The sequence below is a fragment of the Dendrobates tinctorius genome, unplaced genomic scaffold (assembly GCF_039654945.1).
Source record: "Dendrobates tinctorius isolate UK_male_01 unplaced genomic scaffold, ASM3965494v1 ptg000008l, whole genome shotgun sequence".
In the NCBI taxonomy this organism is placed as follows: Eukaryota; Metazoa; Chordata; class Amphibia; order Anura; family Dendrobatidae; genus Dendrobates; species Dendrobates tinctorius.
The window spans coordinates 4,814,886-4,829,926 of record NW_027361676.1 but is presented as its reverse complement, the minus strand read 5'-3'; the positions used below and the strand labels follow the sequence as shown (position 1 = coordinate 4,829,926).

General features: G+C 43.0%; 1 protein-coding gene across 2 annotated transcripts in view; it reads left to right on the top strand.

Annotated features, from left to right (window-relative positions):
* Positions 1-15,041, top strand: part of NR3C2 (nuclear receptor subfamily 3 group C member 2) — a 435,269-nt gene that overhangs the window by 256,424 nt on the left and 163,804 nt on the right. The window contains exon 3 of one of the 2 annotated variants that reach the window (XM_073576249.1): positions 9,101-9,240. In XM_073576249.1, coding sequence (XP_073432350.1) covers positions 9,101-9,240 — 140 coding nt within the window. Of the gene's footprint in view, positions 1-9,100; positions 9,253-15,041 lie in introns of both variants that reach the window. The other variant, XM_073576248.1, reaches the window with a different exon arrangement.

Below are 15,041 nucleotides of genomic sequence, written 5' to 3'. Positions count from 1 at the left end.
TATTCTGTCCTTATCCTCAGCTTGTGTTTAAATTTACCCTACTGCCTTATGATTTTGTTCCTGATCCTGACCTATTGGTATTGATTCAGCACTCATAATATCCCATACTAGCTATCTCAACTAGCCAGAAGCCACTCTATTCATGAGCTCTGTATAACCCAGCGCCCACCACCGATTGGCAGCTTTCCCCCTATTGCACAATGTACAAGCTGTCAATCAGTGGTGTAGACAGCATTACACAGAGCTCAGCCTTCACAGAGTACGGAGGAGACAGAAAAAGTAATTTCCTCATTTGCCGGGGTCCGCGGTAATCGGACTGCACTGAAATGACATCTGAGTACAGTCCGATGTTTCATATGCCCCCATAGAATTATAAGGGATAGTGCAATCCGATTCTGAAATGCACTCGCGGCATGCTGCCATTGTTTTCTCATCTCGAATCGTCATGATAAAATAATCGCAGATCTGAGCAGCCCCATAGTATAACATTGGTCCAAATGCTATGCGATAAAACATCAGATAGCACTCGGCCATGTTATATGCTCATGTGAACGAGCCCTAAAAAGGAACATATTACTATTTGTTGCTCTGGTATACCTAGGTTTGAGGGGTTGTACGTGATACAAGGCTTTTAAGGGATTTCCAGGTTTCAAATGGATGGCCTCGTACTGAACAATGCTGGACTTTATGTAGCTGTGGTGCCTGGAATTGTAGCTTTGTATCATTCACTTTTATAAAATGGAACAAACCTTTCAAAATTGCAAAACAACACAGGCCTGACACACTGCCAGGAAGGATGCACCCTAGCTTCAACAAGCCGCAATCTAGTAGGAAGGTCATGATATTCTGTGGCAACAGGAAGACTTCCTATAATGCTGGAGTTGAAAAGCGGGTCAACATCACCATAAGCATAAGTGTTTTTCCAGATTACAAACAACAAAATAGCGTAAAAGAAAAGTAACATCCATTTTGGCTGCCAGCCAGACCTTGCTGTAGTAAATAGGGATGTGCATGCCAAGATTGCTCTATTTTCAAATAAAATTGATACAAGTGGCCTTTTGTATAAAGACAAGTGTCATGTGTTCTCTGTTATACATCGGGACATATTAACGTTAAATTTCTGAATGAAAAAAACCTACTTGAACAAGTAGAGGCGTGATCTAGCAACCATTCAGCTCCCAGATCTCAGGAGGATTAGGTATGAGCTCCAACCCAAGTGGGATATTCAGAAGCAGTAGGAGCTGAATGTGGCCATACTGGAAGGTCTGTTTAGTCATTTTTTTTAGTTTTTAAAGATTTTTGCATATTTTCATGAAAAATAAAATCTTGAACTGGTTTCTGGTATAAGTCATTGTATCCTTCACTCAAGGGCTCATTCAGATGTCTGTGATTTTTCTTATACAAAAAAAGAAATGGCCTCAGTTTCATCAGTGTTGTTGATGAGTTTGCTCATTGTTTAAACTTTGCCATCAACGTTTGGTCAGAGGTTCATCAGTTTTGATCGGAAGATAAAAAAAAACTGTTGAAGGTTTCTCAAGCTTCTCCTATCAAACAGCCCATGAAAAACGGACCGCATACAGATGACATCTAAGTGCTGTCCCACTAGTAGTCTTGCATTGGTGAGTTTAATCCTATTCGGATCAAAATTGGACATGTTTTTGTGATTTTGTGCCAACCGCTCAGTCTTCAAAAATATGTCAAATGGCTCTAAAGACTATAATAGGTATAAGTTCTATCCGTGATAAGCACAGGTAGCACTCATATGTGAAAAACTGACATCTGAATGAGCCTTATAGGTGTGTTTTTATATGCCACACTCAGGAGCAGTTATAGAAACCGAGAAAATCGAGAAATGTTCTCACATACGCTATAAGCTGCTGTGTAGGTGTACTAGTGCACCTAAAGTGCTCACAATGACTTTGATGATCCCTCAAAGAGAGAGATCTGTAGTCATTGAGACAATAAATAGGTCCGAGGAGACCTCTTCAACACAGTTTAATCGTGGATGCTTAATCATCCAAATCTTGGAAAGTCCTTTTAACCAGTTACTTTGTTTTACTTAATGTTAATTGTCCAATTAAAGTTTGCCTTGAATTGTACAATAACTGGGCTCTCCAGTGCCTGACAAAGCTGCGTAGAGCATCAAAGTGCCTACGTCTCTGACTCTATCAGAAGGTTTGTATGATTTCTCTCAAGTATGCTTTCTCACACTGTGAATTTTTTAGACTTTTTTTCTTTTTAAATAATGGATCATGATTAGTTACATCGGTGCTGGTGATGAGCAAACGTGCTCGGATAAGGTGTTATCCATGCATACTCGAGTGCTAACCGAATGTGTTCAGTGTACTCAAATAATATGGTAGAGTCCCCTGCACCCGCATGTCTCGCAAACAGAGGCAATCCATGCATGTGTTGCTTCTGTCAATCAGCTGCGAAACATGCAGCTGCGGGGACTATTATTAGAGCACGCCAAAGACACTCGGTTAGCACCCGAGCATTCTCAGATGACACCTTACCCAAGCACGCTCGCTCCTCACTACTTAGTACACAATTCATCATTGTCCACACTTGCATTTATTATTCTGTGGGAGTGGGTCCAAAATGCAGAAAATGTGCAAAAGTCTACGTTATACTTTTTCTTTATGTATGTCCCACTTGTGGTTCTGACATAGCCTATGCATAGATGCTACACAGTGGCAAATTAAAGGGGTTATCCAGGACAAAATTATTTTTTTACTATGAGACAAAAAAAAACAACTAATAAGCCGGTAATAGTTACTAGCTAATTGCAAACTACCTGCCTGTTCCATCTGGCACTGGCTCTTGCTGTCGACTCATGTTGTGAATTCTCTCTCTGGCTTCCCTCTGGTGATTACTGAAGATAGTGGAGCTGGTCAGATTGAGAGTTCTCTTTCTGGGCTCCCTCTGGTGGTTACTGGAGGTAGTGGAGCTGATCTGATTGACAGAGGCTTGCCACTTGATAATAAGGAAGACGATTGGAGATCTGGGGTTTCTGATTGGGATTTAAGACAGCTGACTCCCTCTATCCCTGCTGGTGACTTTCTTCCTGTGCCTCCTGAGGTCTGATGTCTCCTGCTCTTTCCCTGCATGTTCAGCTAAGTGGTTCATTTGCTATTCTGTTTGCATTTGATCGTGTTTTGTTTATCTCTGCTTTGTGGGGGTCAGCTAGCTCCGGCTGGAGCTGTGCTGAATCACCGCCCATATGTTACTGCATGTGCCAGTTTGTTTTGTCCTCTTTTATATTGGTCTCTTTTTGCTCAGCTTTCAGAATATACCAGAGTGCTGATATAGTGGGGCAAAGTCGTGCGAATTCAGTGTTTTTGTGCATCAGACGTGTTGGACTTTTTGCAGGTTTTTTTGCTTGATTGCAGACAGTGTCTTTCCTTTCCTGTCCTGTCTAGTCAGTGTGGGCCCCATCGTTTGCTCAGTCTATTTTTCTGCCTGTGTTTGTGTTTTCATCTTGTCTCACCAACAATATATGTTTGGGGGCTATCTATTCCTTTGGGGGTCTGCTCCGGGGCAGTTTAGATTTCCCCTTTCTTGCTTTAGGCTTAGTTAGCTCTCCGGCTGTGCCGAGGCGTCTAGGATCATCGTAGGTACGCTCCACGGCTACTGCTAGTTGTGTGGACAGGATCAGGGGTCTGCATCCGCTTAGTTACCAACCTCTCTGGTTTTCTGTGGCTCAGCCTGGGCCTGCTATCCTCCTCGGTGACCCATTCATAACAGATTCAGCAGCTGTATATCAACAGAGCAGTTCTTCTTTCAGGCTGCTCTATCGATGGGGCGTGACTTCCGACGTCATGCTGATTGACAGCTTGCTTCCTGCAGTTATGCAGTGACTATCAATCCGCATGACATCAGCAGTCACACCCCATCAACAGAGCAGGAGAAAAGCCATTGCTCTGTCGACCGCTTTGTGCCGATAGAGATCTGCGCTGGGGAGAACAGGCAGGTAGTTAGCAACTTACATGCTTGTGAGTTCTTAGGCCAAAAGTAAAAAAGTAATATAGTCCTGGATAATCCCTTTAAGTATCTACAGGTGTATATTAAGGACCAATAGGCAATCTGTGTGCTGCAGAATTGTTTCCATACATACTGTATTCTAATCAAGAAGCAATGTTTTTAGGGGAGAATACCTCCCTAATAGTTCATGTGATGAAGTCTTTTTCTTAGAGATGGAGGTACGCTATGGACCCATAGAAGGCTTAGTGGTGCATCGAGGATCAGTATCGCACAGATGCAGAATAGGACAGTGTGCTTGTGACCTTATACCAAAGGCAAAATTCTGCAATTAAAAAAGTTCAAAAGAGTTTAACACCCATGCGTTCTGTAGGAGTAAAGTATATCGTCTGTGCTCTATTCATCTCATTATGTCGGCAGTTATGGTCAAGTGAAGTGATTGAGAATTTATCTGACAGCATGCTGCAGACTTGATGCAAGAGAATTTCATTTCCAGCCATCTGTGTATACATGTTGTGCAAGAAACAGCTTTCTTGAACAGACTGACTGAATTTCAAGTTAAGTGAAGAGATTTAATACTGTTACAAAATAATAATTTGATTTTCTTTTGGTACATAAAGGGCAACATGAAAATTCTTTTTTTTTTTTTTTTTTTTTTGCTGTGAGCATTTGTTTGGAAAGAAATTGTTGATATGTTTGTAACCTCGACTTTACTCCAGTAGCCATCTATATATGCGAATGCACTAATATACAGCTCTGGCAAAAATTAAGAGACCACTGCAAAATTTTCAGTTTGTCTGATTTTTCTCTTTATAGGTATATTTTTTTGAGTAAAATGTAAATTGTTCTTTTATTCTATAATAAATTAAGATTATTATTCTATAGACTACTGACAACATGTCTACGAATTTCCAAGCACTAAATTTTGTATTTTCAGAAAATGAGAAATGGTCAAAAAAATCAGTGCTTGCAGACCTCAAATAATGCTAAGAAAGCAAGTTCATATTCATTTAGAAACAACAATACTAATGTTTTAACTCAGGAACAGTTCCGAAACCAATATTTTGTTGAATAACCATGATTTTTATTATTATTATGTTTCAAACACAAGTCATAAGTAACAACGTTAACAATACAATAATTAAAGCAAAATAAGACGACCCTGCTCGTGAGAGCTTCAACCTCTACAATGAGGTGGGTGAGATACAAAGTACTGGTGTGTATTTACAGTGATGGTTCATTCATCTTGAGGGAATGGGGGATGGATAGAGATAGTGAATGGGCTACACAAACATAAAATGACTTTGATTAGGGAATGTGATTTTTAATCACAACTTTCATGCATCTTGGCATGCTTCCCACCAGTCTTTTACACTGCTTTTGGGTGTCTCCTGGTACAAAAATTTAAGCAGTTCTTTGATGGCTTGTGACTATCCATCTTCCTCTTGATTACATTCCAGAGGTTTTAAATGGGGTTCAGGTCTGGAGATTGGGCTGGCCATGACAGGGATTTAATGTAGTGGTCCTTCATCCACACATTGATTGACCTAGCTGTGTGGCACTGCGCATTGTCCTGCTGGAAAAACCAGTCCTCAGAGTTGGGGAACATTGCCTGAGCAGAAGGAATCAACTGTTTTTCCAGCATAACCTTGTATGCGGCTTGATTCATACATCCTTCGCAAAGAATAATCTGCCTACTTCCAGCCTTGCTGAAGCATCCCCAGATCATCACCGATCCTCCACCAAATTTCATAGTGTGTGCAAGTCACTGTGCCTTGTACGCCTCTCCAGGTCTCCATCTAACTATTAGACGACCAGGTGTTTGGCAAAGATGAAAATTAGACTCATCAGAGAAGATTACCTTACTCCTGCCTTCTATGGTCCAATCCTTATGGTCTTTGGCAAACTTCAGCCTGGCACTCCTTTTTGCTTCTCATTGAAAGGCTTTTTCTAGCTTTACATGACTTGAGCTCTCCCGCTAGGAGCCTGTTCTTGCCGTGCACTTCACCCCAGCTGCCATTTGCCATTCCTTTTGTAGGTCACTTGATGTCATCCTGCGGTTGCTGAGTGAAATTTGATTAAGATGACGGTCATACCGGTCAGTGGAGAGTCATTTCCGCCCTTTGCCAGTCTGTAGCTTTGTTGTCCCCAATGTCTGCTGCTTGACCTTGTTGTAATGGACTGCAGTCTTAGAAATTTTAAGGATGGAGGCAACATGATGGTCACTGTATCCCTCTGTTAGGAAAGCCAGAATTGAACCCTACTTTTCCTCGCACAAGACTTTTCTTTTAAACTCCTGTGACATGGTTAAAAGTTATTTTTTTCATTCCTATTACTTTTGGGATATTACTAGCACTTGTATTGCCATCCAGCTTGTCCTATTGCAAAAGGATTGTGAACACCACAGCAGGGTTTTTTATACTTTCCTTCAGTATATAAGATTTGGTTCAGGTGATCACCTAATCAGAAGCACATTAAGTAGAAAGAGGTGTACTCTGTTTGGAATTCAACTGACACTGAAATGGAATGGCTGTCAGACATGTAGAGTGTCATGATCCGAAGTGGATCTGACAGTTTAAATGCACAAAGCAACTTTTTTTTCCTTTGCCTGTGTGCCAAAGTGTGGGTTTGCCCCCGGTGGCCATTAGGATTATTGCACTGTGGTGTTGTTTGTTCTAAGTTTGCCCCGGTGGTGGTGAGCAGCATTGCACTTTGGTTACCTTAGTTTGTGCACTTAATTATGTAACAGGTGTGGTAGCTCTATAAGAGAGTATCAGGTGTGGGAATCACTGTTGGTGATTAATCCTCAGTTACATGCAAGCCTGGGTGAAGGATGGAGCTCAAGAAGAGTCACAGGCAGCTCAGAGAGAGTGCATTGGTGGAGTCAGCGATGGTGTCTGCAAGGAGGGCTGGCATGGATTGGTGGAGTCGCAGCATTGGTGTCAGCAAGGAGTGCCTGCATGGCTTGGTGGAGTGGCAGTTGCGGTGTAGAACTGCACTCACGGTGCTGGACTTGGTTGCTGAGAGCTGGACTCAAGCATGCTGGACTTTTTGTCAGAAAAGCTGGACTCATTTGCTGGACTCCGTTTCTGGACAGCTGCATGGAGGTGGTGGACTCTGGTTGCTCCAAGGCTGCACTATGGTGTTGGACCCGGTTGGAGGAAAAGATGCACGCAGGTGGTGGGCTCTGTTGCTAGGAGCGTAAGCAGCAGAGCAAAGCTAAGTGGTGTTTCCCCTGTTTTGTCACTTTTCCTTATGTGTGTTTAGTGCAGTGGTGGGATTAGTTTCGGGACCGACCAATTCCCTAGTGAGGGTTTAGGTGCAGGGCGAGCTAGGGTTAAAAGGTATCCTGAGCGGCGCCTGGTGCGGAACCGGTCTAGGGAACGTTAGGAGTGTAGAGACACTGACTCAGGGGAGTGCAGGAGGTCTCCACGTCCCCATTCCCTATCGCAGGGCCACCATTGTTATTGTTACCCAGGTTTTCCCTTATTGTTTAAATTCACCTTACTGGAGGCGGGGTTTCCAGATTTACGTGTGTCATCTAAATCCGCCCTGCTGGGGGCGCTGTGTCCAGCCACGCGTGACCGTGACATAGAGAAGCTGATTTTTATAAAACTGTGCAGTGGTCTCTTAATTTTTGCTAGAGCTGTATGGTTATAAACTGCTCCATTCATTAGAAGCGCAAACCATCATAAACATATTTTATGCAAGCTTTCATTAAACTATGAGTGTCATTATAATTATGCTCTGTTGTGCTTATGAACAGTGACCTCCTTAAAAAGCACCTTCAGTAATTCCCTATACAATTAGTTTGTTCTAAGTTGCCCCCAACCATTACACACTACACAGCTATCGTTTCCCTGAAAATAAGACAGGGTCTTACATTAACATTTGCTCCAAAAGATTAATTGGGGCTTATTTTCAGGGGATGTCTTATTTTTCCATGAACAACAATCTACATTTATTACCAGTACAGTATATTTCTTTTTCATCTGTTTACGTATGGTACTGTACCATAGTAAGTGGTGAATAGACCCTTCACTAAGAAAATCGGACACCCCCAAAAGAATCGCACTCAAACAACTCCATAAGACCCAAAACAATAATTTTGGCAAGTTCCTGGCTCTTACACACAGATTGGATAGTCCTGCTGGCGTCACTCCTGTCACAGCCACATTACGTGCTGCCAGGTTCCAACTGCTCTCTTTCATGTTCTACTGCTGCCAAGTTTAGCGGTGGGCTGTGACCAAAAGCAGCCTTAACACTCTAATATAGTGGACTTGGGAGTGGAGTGAAGCTAGCGGGACTATCCGATCTGTGTGGACAACCCGGCACTTGCCAAAACTTGTTTTTTTGGGTTTCATGTGGTCTTTTGAGTGTGAATCTTTTGAGGGTGTCTACTTTTCATAGTGAATGATCTACAGTGGGTACAGAAAGTATTCAGAACCCCTTTTTCAGTTTTTCTTCTTTAATAAATTTGCAAAAATTTCTACATTTCTGTTTTTTTTCAGTCAAGATGGGGTGCAGAGTGTACATTAATGAGGAAAAAATGACCTTTTTTGAATTTACCAAATGGCTGCAATGAAACAAAAAGTGAAAAATTTAAAGGGGTCTGAATACTTTCCGTACCCACTGTATCTATCCTGCTTTATTCTATTGCCAATTGATTTAACTTTTTTACATTTATAGCTGCCTGGTCACAATATAAAATTACTTTTTTATGAACTATACCTGAGGTTTATTTTTGGAGTAGGCTTATATTTCAAGCTTCCTCAAAAATCCTGAAAATTCATGCTAGAGCTTATTTTAGGTCTTAACTTCAGGGAAAACCCGTATTTACTGTCTGACAGCACAAACACATTTGCAGCTTTACCAAATTATTTTGGTATAAGTTTTGCTACAGACTGAATGAGGTTTGCAGAAATCCTTTCATGGTTGCTTCCAAAACAACCCCGTTTAGATTAATTGAACTGACTTCATTGAGAATATACCCATAGTAAGACAATCTTCTCTGGTGCTTGAATCTTCCATCTAACCTATGAAGAATGCTTTTTTTTCTGTATTTGCCACAGACTATTGCGTTTTAAATATGATCACTAATTGTTTTTTTTCTTTCTAGTTCTGCACTACGGACCATGTCAACAGGGTCATCTAGACCGTCCAAAGTTTGTTTGGTTTGTGGGGACGAGGCATCTGGTTGCCATTATGGAGTGGTCACCTGTGGAAGCTGTAAAGTCTTCTTCAAAAGAGCAGTGGAAGGTAAATGTTCAAGTGGGTGATTATATTTTACTATTTTATTCAATGTTTTGGTTGTTGTGATTTTGGAACATTTACATGCCTACCTGTTTACAGTGCTGTCCTTTGTGCAATTCTTAGGCTATGTTCACATGTCCAGTAGTGATCACTTAGAACAGATACAGCAGCAATCCATCCACAAAAACGTTTTTAAAAACGGACTAAAAAGTTGTGTCTGCACAACTTTTTTCTCAACGGATTGCATTCTAACAGATCCCTGAAGGACATGTGAACATAGCCTAAATTTTGTACCATTGCCCATTGTATATGTGTGAGATCCACTGTGCTGTAATGACCATTGCCTGCATTCATCCCTGTACATTCTATTTTTCCCTTTCATCTGTAAGAGAGTGGTGGTGGTTTGCATGCTTAAATTTCTTCTATAGTGAGCGATCTCAGAAATAAAATGTCTTTGCTAAGACATATGGAAAAAAGTATTAGCACCACCAATAACATGGCAGTGTATTCTCTCTGGGGAATTTTGACTTTAAGGTGTAAAGGGAGCTTGCCAGGTAATAGATCTTCTAATATGCAAACATAGTGTAATAGATGACCTGACAATCTTTACAACGATCCTCCTGTCTGTCTTTTTTATTTATATCTGAAGCTACAAACTAAGATAAAATCATTTGTCCAAAATGCTACATGCCTTATGTTTATGACCTACAAAGAATCCAAATTAGTGTTCACAGTGGAAGGTGCATGCAGTGTGGTGTCCAAACCATCCAAAACGTGTCTTGATGGAGAATGGTAGGACATTTTCAACTTTAATGGAGTGGTTTGGACAATTTTTTAAAACAAAGCTTCCAGTCACCCTCAATGATGTGATATAAATGCAAATATTATTTTATTTCTCATTGTATAATGCATTTAAGGGCTCAGTGAGCCCCTTTGCCAAGTAGCAGTGATAGGTCCTAGATTGCATGAACATTTGGTGCTGAAAAATTGTCTTGACCACTTTGCGTTGGGGATGATAATTCACTAGCAATCTCCATTGATACTTTCTCCCACTGAGGTTCTTGCAGCCATTCTAGAGAGATCATGAACTCTGGCTTGTCCTTTTTTGTCTGATGAACTCAAAATAGTCTCTGTAGTAAAACCTGAATAGGTGATTCTCCAGTATATACAGATATAGCCAGATTTAACTTGACAAATAACACACCATCTTGATAACTTGTTATACAATGTTTTCTTAAAGGGGTTGTTCACCAATGTCTGTTCAGTGGGGTTATGACACTCCGGCACCCCAGCCTATCAACTGTTCCCAGTGTCAACCGGAACTGCTCAGTTGCAGAGCTGGCCACTGATAGATACTGTATATCTGCCCCCTATTGTTTCACATAGGGGTGGATCTGCAGTACCCCGCTGTGGCCACTACAAAGTTGACTAGTTGACAGAGCTGTGCTGTGCATCTCTGCAACAGAGCAGTTCTGGCTGCCGCCAACACTGGGAACAGCTGATTGGCAAGTGCGCCAACTGTTGCACCCCCACCAACCATTCATTCATGACTTATCCTAAGTATAGGCCATCAATGTTAGTCCCAGACAACCCCTCTAAGAGGATTAAGATAAACTAACTTTGCCAAATCCAGTGACTGATGTCATGTACGGTGTCAAATTATACTTTTTGTTGTTCAGTGAAATGCCAGCGTTGAAATGGATAAGTGCAATCCGATAAAAAAATGGATTGCACTCGGACAAATGTTAATCTATGCGTCTCTGCTCATCTGCAATTTTTTTTCAGCTGAAATCAGACTGAGAAAAAAAATCACGGCATGCTGTGATTGTCCTCGTATATTGTACAAGACTCGCCAATCCAAGTCAGTGGGTGCGAGAATGAATGAACCTTTACTGGTTATTAAAATGGGTGACCCCTCCCAAAAATGACGTAGGGTTCACCTATAATTAAGCACCAGCAAAGGCTAGGCAGACAGTTTCGGGCTGATATTAATAACCTAGGAAGGGGCAAAGGATACTGGCCCCCCCAGGCTAAAAACATCAGCTCTCAGTCTCTGCAGAAATGGCGCAGCCATAAGATGTGCTAATTTTGGCACTTGCCCCAGTACGGTGGCAACTGGGGTGATAGTATTGGGGTTGATGTTAGCTTTGTATTGATAGGTAACATCAAGCCCAGAGGTTAGTAATTAAGATGAAGATGTGGCTATAAGATAGCAAGTCTTTGCTGATTATTAATTATAGGGAGACCCAACCTCATTTTTTTTTGGGGGGGGGGGGTGTTCATACTTCCTGGTATTTGCCTTGGACATTTTTTTTTTTAAATCGTGCAGATTGCATGACAAAAACTCACTAAAACGCATATGCTTCTTTTATGTGCAGATTTTTCCAATCTCACTCAAGACTACAGAAAAAATCCTTTCTTAAATAAAATGCAGATTTGCCACAAGAGAAATTGACATGTTGCTGATTTCAGATTGCAAACTTGGTTTGCAGATCAATTTATGCAGCATAAAAAGCTCAGTGGGCAAGAGATTTAGAGAAACATCCTATTCACTTTGCTGAAACTGTACTATGCTGTGTTTTTGTGCAGTGAAAATACACAGCGGAAAAACACACCAAATATCCAAGGAACTTGGGCTAAGACTATCATTACAGGTAAGGGGGTTTTCTCAAGTATCTTCAGGAGTACGCCGCTCCTCTGCCTCCTGGGTTCCTGATTCCCAGGGGCAGCGTGCGCCTGAAGACAGTTCAGTCCAGCAGCATGGTCACACTGTTGAGTGCTGTACCAGGCTGGGACCAGAGTCTGGTCAGATCCATTGATCCTGCCATCTTCAGAGTGACGCAAGCAGGTTGTAAGATGTATCGCCTACTAGTATTGCTGCCCTCTTGAGACTACAAGTGGTCGGTAACCTAGGCAATGAGCCGTACACTATAAAATTAAGAGGTAAATTGCATAATTGTTTTTTTTTATTACAAGTACTTTGCAAATTTATCTTTTTAAGAACTTGAGACAATCCCCTTAATAATTTTTTCATCTTCCATTAGGTCTAATACATATGTTTTTCATTCATATAAATAGGTGCTAAGAATAGCAGACTAGAAACCAGACATCAACCCATTGTTAACTGTTGGGTGACAAAATATTAGGACAAACCATGCAGAACCAGTGTGGGCCTTGAAAAAAATGGGTTACAATGAATTAGACAAACAGTCTATGCATATGTGAGCAGGTAGGATGAAGCAGTAACGGGTCAGAGGCAGAGCAAGAGTTAATGTGGGGTTTAATTTAACGGGTATACTCCTCGCAGGGAGAAAACAGGGAAAACAGTATAAAGGGACACAGGGTGCATAACCCAGGAGAAACTGGTGTGAAGAATAGGGAAGGAAGTTCAAGATTCGCAAACTTATCAGTCAGACGACTTCAGAATGCAGTTCTTCAGTATGTGCACGTTGGCGCCAAAGCAGTGGCACGTACGGGGTCCTGTATGGTCCTGGAAAAGATGGCGTCCTGGATCCTGGCAGCGGCGATTCCTCGTGATCCGCTGTAGTCCTGGAAAAGATGGCATCTTGGCTCCTGGCGGCGACGGTGATTCCTCGTGGTCCGGTCGGTGATGGGTGTGTCAGGAAACGATAAGCACAGTCTTTCCCCTGTCAGTGGAGTGCCCACCAGGGCATTGGGGTACTCGTTACCGGGCCGCTTCTTAAAGGGGCAGTGTCACAGCGGCGGTGACCCGTTCCATGGCCCTGGGCATCCAATAAAAGGGTTATATTTACAGGAAATGAAAATAGTTTGTAATGAGTGTTTGTGACGCCACCTGTGGTTTCTGGTAAGAAGTGACCAGCGCTGCTGTGCAGGTCCTCTGGGACTGATGGTGTGATGCAGCAGAGTTGGAATAGCTCTCCACAGGCAGAGCTGTTGTCCCAGGGCAGTGGTTGTTATTAAAGATGTTATGTTTGCTGATGGTAGATGTAGCAGTGCTGAGTGAATGCTGAGGAAAGAATTCAGTGGACACAGTCAGATGCAGTTCCAAAGCTTTACTCAGTTCTGTCTGCAGTACAGGTGCCCGTTTGGTGCCATGTCCTTCAGGTGAGGGCCTCAGTCAGCTCCCAGGCAGATGGAGAACACTTTTCCAGTACTCCCTTCAGTATATGCCTTTCCTGGCCGTCTCACTGTGATGCTTTCCCGCCTCTTCCTACACAACACCTCACAGTCAGTGTCCCAGGCCAGCAGCAGCAGACCTTGTCAGATAACGTGCCCAAACGTTTCCTTGCTCCTTTCTGGCTACCTTTCTGACGAAGATAACTGTGGTTAGTGGCTGTGGCCCCTAAAGTTGCCACTGCTGTCGGCTTGCTAGCTAAGTCCTGTTGTCCACTGTACTAAGCTAAGGGGCCGAGATTCTTCTGCGACCTTATCCCTCTACCTGACGGCCGTCAGCGTGGAACGAGCCCCACGGGTGGCCTGCGCTCTGCCCGTGCCTCTGGGATCCCTTCCCTCCACAGACAGCTTCCCTCCAAAGCTACTCCGTCCAGCAGCTCCTCCTAACTAGGAGCAACTACAACCTTCCACTTCTTCCCCTTGGGAAGAACTGCTCCTGATTTCCTTTCAGTTCTACCGCTCTGAACCCTAGGCTCCACCCACCTCCCAACACCCTTTCCCACCCACCTCCCAACACCCTTTCCTATCCAGCAGGGATGAGATCATCCTCTCTTAGGGTCTATCCAGGGTGCCCTGCTGCTATAAGTGACTGTTGGATGCAGGTGAAAGAGTGCAGTCAGGTGCCTCCACCTTACCTGGGTAGTGGGATACTACACCTCTGGATGAGGTGCAGTACCTCTGTGGCGACTGAACCCTCAGGGGCAGCACATCAGCGTACAGGGACAAAGAGCGACTCAACTCAGGTACAAAGGGAAACCCATCACAGTGGGTGTCCCAATTCTCCTGTCGGTGTGTGCGCGCTGATGTCCTGACTGGGCATCCTGTCACTCACAGTCAACATTGTCAGCGGGGACCAAGTATGTCATTGTCAGCAGTCTCTGTTAGCAGATTTTTGCCTCTGCTCGTTTTGGCCCGCTCTGGCAGTTGGTTTATTCCCAGAAGCCCTGACACTGCCCTCCTACGCGCTGCACTTTCCCGCGGCAACCATCTGATTTTCTCCGCGCTGTCGCCCTTTTATCTTAACCACGCCCCCTACGCCTAGGTGCAGAGGTCAGTCCAGGGCCTTAAGCTTTCCCCCGTGAAACCTGGGTGACAGCCCCGACAGTTCCCGATCCGTCACGGAGTAGGTAGGCCTAGTCCGGGTCTTCTCCTTACTCATACCATTTGTGTATGTATTTATATATTGGGATGAGCGAACCATTGTAAGATCGGGATCTGGAGCCTGACCCGAACTTTATTCCAAAGTTAATTTCAGGACTCCGAACTGTAACCGAATTTGATCCAGAACCCAAACCCCATTAAAAACAATGGGGACCCAAACTTTTGATCTGGAAAATTATCTCTCTCCCTCTCCACTCCCGGACTTCCCTTGGAACTCTGAACATTGTAATGGACTTCTGGTAGAATTCCATGTTTGGTATTTTGCATCAGACACTAACTGTTCGGTATGAACTTCAACTTTTAAGTTCTGGTTTGCTCATCTCTATTTATATCTAAGCTCAAGAATTGTATATATTTCTATATGGAAAATGCAGTATGGCACTGGTTAACACTCGCCTTCACATTCTTCAGCTGCATCTTGCTGATAGTTTAGTTGGCTTAGCCAATTAGCCGAGCACTTAATCACTACAGGCCCTCAAGCATTAAAGATT